The 4,746-nt window shown below is 32.8% G+C and overlaps 1 protein-coding gene across 3 annotated transcripts in view; it reads right to left on the bottom strand.

The window, feature by feature from the left end:
* The window catches only part of LOC115237580 (RNA-binding protein fusilli), a 32,833-nt gene extending 28,913 nt beyond the window's left edge, over window positions 1-3,920 (bottom strand). For all 3 annotated transcript variants that reach the window (XM_029810721.1, XM_029810722.1, XM_029810720.1), the window contains exon 1: window positions 3,280-3,920. In XM_029810721.1, the coding sequence (XP_029666581.1) occupies window positions 3,280-3,447 (168 nt within the window). In that variant the 5' untranslated portion in view covers window positions 3,448-3,920. The remainder of the gene's footprint in view (window positions 1-3,279) is intronic.
* Between the last annotated feature and the right edge of the window lie 826 nt (window positions 3,921-4,746).

Below are 4,746 nucleotides of genomic sequence, written 5' to 3'. Positions count from 1 at the left end.
AAATTATTTTATTTTTAATTAATTATATAATAAATAAAATTAATAATAAAAAAACCAATAAAAATAAAAAACTAGTAAATCTTCGTATGATATTACATTTAATTATATATAGAGATTTTTTCTGAGTATATAATAATCTACGAATCGCGAATCATAAGTATGCGCATAATCTGGTGCTAACTTAACAGAGAGATGATAATCGAAGAATCGATCGAAAAATTGGAACGTACACGGTAGGGAGCCGAAAGAGCGAGAAAAGGAAAAAAAAAGAAATTGAAAAAAAGAAAGCAAACGCGCACGATACCAAGGCGCATAATCGGGTAATTGTGCGACACGAAGCTGGAGGTAATGGACGACCTTCCGAGGGCGCGATGCTCCGCCTCCGCTGGATAATTCGAGAAACAATGGCAGCCAACGATATGCACAGGCATAAGTTTCGTGATGAAAGAGACTAGCTTCCGTGAGAGTAGAAGTCACGTAGTTTTGTGCAATACGTCTTCATGAATTTCTCGACATTGCGTGGTACGGGATTTGTTTAACTTGATATAAAATTCATATCTGATTGCATATGTGCAAATATAAGCTGTATGCCCACTCTGACTCAACTCTACTTTAATTACGCGATTATTATATAATTATCTAATATATATAGTTTCGAATTCTTGCAAAAAAAGGAGATATTTTAAGTAAATATTTAAACTAATAATAAATCACTTTTTTTCATGAAATATCGAATCCATAATTTTCGAAATCGAAAATCGCCGTTATCTTCATTGAAACTCTTTTTACAAGTTTCTCTTCAGTTTGATTTGACTTTTTTAATCTTATTATTTATTTGATTTAAAGATTTTCTTAGTTTGGAGTCTCTCAATTTTTTAAATTTTGTAAAGAAGAAACGAATGCAGAAATGGAACGCTTTAGCTTCAATGAAAATCTTACGGTGATCAGAAACGAGATAGATCGAAAGTGCGGTATGCAATGATAACATTGTTCAACCAAACACAACTTTTTTAATCACAAGAACAAGACCAGTTATTTTCTGTAATTTTTTTCATGTTGAATATAATTTTTATTTTCAAATTGCTTCATCACATCACAATTTTGATTAATTTGTAATTAAAATTGCAAGAAAAAGCTATTTTAATTACGAAGAAAAGTCATTAAATATATCACAAATATTTATTGATTGTTGAATTGTGTCAACAACCATTGCCACAATTAGAAATTAATTTATTCAATTTACAGCTCATCCCACATTCATTTGTGTACTTAATAAATGACTTTCCTTCATTTATATAATACATAATCTTTTTTACTTTTTATCGATAACTATTTGTACTTAATGACTTCCCCTCGACTTTCCCTCTACGATACGTCGGAAAAGTTTTAGTTCAATCAAAATTATATATATTGTTAAGAGTTCCTGCTCTCGAAAAAGGAATTTATTATATCGACCATAATTAATAAGATATTTATGATTAAATATGTTTAAATGTGGTTAAATATATTAATTACATAATAACTATTGTGAAAAACTTGCGAATTAGATCATTGAGGATCTATCAAATAGTTTTCAATTATATTCGAACTTAAAAGTTTTTTAGGTTGCTGAATATAAATCTAATGTTAAAATTGACAAATTCAAAATGTATATATAAATTTTTAAAAATTCAAATCTCTGAATTTTGACATCCATTAATTAATTCCGCTATTTTCAATTTGTTAATTTTGATATCGGATTCGTATTGCAATCTAAAAAATCCTTAAGAATTTAACAAACATAATTGAAGAATATTTCATAGATCCTTAAGGATCTAATTCACAACTTTTTCGCAGAATAGACTCCATATATTTAAATATCAATATATCTTATATTAACCATAATCGACGACAAGTTCCTTTTTATGGTTGAAAGTCTGAACAACATACTTAATTTTGATTGAGAAAATAAAGCTTTAACAATATATTGTAACTACGAAATAATAAAATATACATTAAAATAAGCCTTTCTTGCAACTTTAACTGCTCTCAAACTTGTAACGTGATGGAGCAATTTAGAAAACGAAATCGTATTCAGCATCAAAAAACTACGGGAAGTGACTAGTCTTTTTTTTTTTATCGAACTATGTAATCAAAATGGGTATATGATTTGTCCACGGCTTTTTACAACGGGTATATGATTTGTTCACGGCTTTTCACAACGCGTCAATATGTCGATGAGGAGTGCAAAGTTTTGAAAATCTCATTAATCATGATACTTAACCGACATGAGTGCGCGTACGCGTTTATCGTGAATGTGTCTCGAATTTTTCGCGATATAAGAACATATTCTATCGACTTCCGTCAACTTCCATTTATCTCTTCATCGATTGTTTCTTTTAAAGTTGTATATTGAAGAAAAATAATGATAGAGAGGCAATTCAGTGAACTGCTATACTGCTTTGTATTCTTGTGTATTTTTAATATTCATTTTGATTTAGTGGAGGAAAAAATGTCTTATTTCTTAATATCTTATCTTAAAATATTTTATTATTATATTTTATATAATTTAGTCACAACAAAATTGAAGTTTTTAAAAGGATATGTCGATGAAATGGGCTCTGCTATAGGCGATTATCGTTGCTTTTTTCAAATTATAATTTTCCTTACGATATAGACACATATATACACATACACACAGAAAGAAAATTTACATCACTAAACTTACATAACAGAACTCCAAATGACATAGCAAACAGTTTTAAGTCCGCAATAGATAAATCTATGATAGATTTGTTATTATGGTTTTCTGTTCTATTCAAACAGCGCGATTGTATATATATATGTAAAAGACCAGACAGTACAGTTCCATCCTTAACAAAAATTTCATTATTCATAACATTTTTTATATTTTATCTATTTAATTTTTCCTTTTTTTAAAATTCGTATATCCCTATTATCTTAAATATAAAAAAAGCGTAATTAAAATGAACGCACCTTTATATCAGCGACTGTTATCATTTTATCATTTTCTATGCCATTAGAGGCGATAATTGGTGAATTTTATCGCAATAATAGGACAAACTATTATCTTGTCTACATCGTAGACTATGTTTAATATGAAGTATTTAATGCGATAAAATTTTCGAACGCTGTATCATTGCAATACAGATGATGTAGCAAAAAGATAAATCCCGAGTCGCGAGTCAACTCGTCCGTGGCGAACCACTTCCGCTTCGCGCCTCGGTCAATCTCTCCCTCTTTCCGTTTCTCTATCCATCTCTCTTTACTCTATGTTACCTTATTCTGTAGCTCGTTGATGAGCACGTAAACGAGTAGCGTGATCTCTTCCTCGTCAGAGCCGAGCGCATTTCCTTGAAGGCCAGCGGTCGCCACATAAAGGGCGACCAGGATATTCGGCGAGCCTCCTTCTCCTCCGCCATCTCCTCCTGTCCTTGTCCCCGTCATTATTCCCGTGGGAGCCGCGCACCTGGCAGCTCTGAAGCGGCTCGTTGATTCTTGCTCCTTCTTCCCTCCTTTCTCCTCCTGCTGTTTCGATCGTGCACACACTCGCACGACGTCTCGATGCCGAGACGTCTTTATCACTGATTATTCACTGATTATCCACTACGCGCGACATGTTTTTTCACGGAACGGCGAACGCGACGGTTTGAGGTTATGGCAATGGCGATTTAACTCGAGAGCACACCTGGAATAACTGAAAAATCGAGGTCCGCGGGCAGATTCGATGTTCGAGATAATACTTTACTTCTCGCCGTATCTCTTTCTCTTTCCGTTTCTTGGCCGCACGCTCGGACGGAACGTCTTTGCGTCGAAAGTCGCAAAGTTCTTTGCAACACTAACCGTATGTTTCCCCGGCTGAGCGTAACGAGGCGAACACGTCGTCGTCGTTGCCTCACCTGGCGACTGCGCGTCGACGCAGTCCCTCTCTCGTTGGCTAAAACCCTTACCCGCTTGACGTCTTACGGAAAGAGAGGGGCGAAAAGAGGGAGGGTGGAAGGGGAGAGGAGAAAGAAATACCTACACACGCACTACAGAAAGGTCCTTGTCGAACGGAAAAAAATAGCAAAACTAAATTAATATCTAATGGAATTTCAATCTACGTAAATAAACGTGAAAATATGTCGCATTCAGATGTATACAGAGAAAGAGGGAGAAAGGAAGGAAGGAAGAGAGAGAGAGAGAAAAGAAAACACCTGTTGCGTGCTATGAACGACTCTCTCTATCTCTCTTGTTTTTCACAGGCGCAATTGAGGACTATAATATATTTTATCAGGAAGGATATCATTGAGCGTTCTCCAATTTATACAACTGGATTATATAAAATGTCTCAGATGTGCTGCTACTGATCTATGATAAAATAAAATTATACTCTTTTCATAAAAGATATTGATGTTTTAAATTGCTTCAAAAGTAACTTTTTCATTTTTTTTTTTTTTTATAGCTGTTAATTCTATTTTCCTTGGTTTCTATTAATTATATATTCAAATATTTGTGCTGTACATGTCACTGCATATAATACTTACTATATTGTAATTACTTTATATATGTATATAATTGCTTGCTAAGCACACTTTTTTGGCATGTTTTTACTTAACAATTTTTACATAATATATTCTGATGCTTCTTTATTTGTAATATTCACTTTTTGATATTTTTTTATTTATAATTTTAATCATAATTAATTTAGCACCTGAAACGGACAATAATAAATATATATATTCGATGATATATTTATGACTTCAT

Source organism: Formica exsecta, unplaced genomic scaffold (genome assembly GCF_003651465.1).
Source record: "Formica exsecta isolate Colony F162 unplaced genomic scaffold, ASM365146v1 scaffold3, whole genome shotgun sequence".
Lineage (NCBI taxonomy): Eukaryota > Metazoa > Arthropoda > Insecta > Hymenoptera > Formicidae > Formica > Formica exsecta.
Note: the sequence above shows the minus strand (reverse complement) of the source record. Positions and strands in the feature narration are given on the sequence as shown.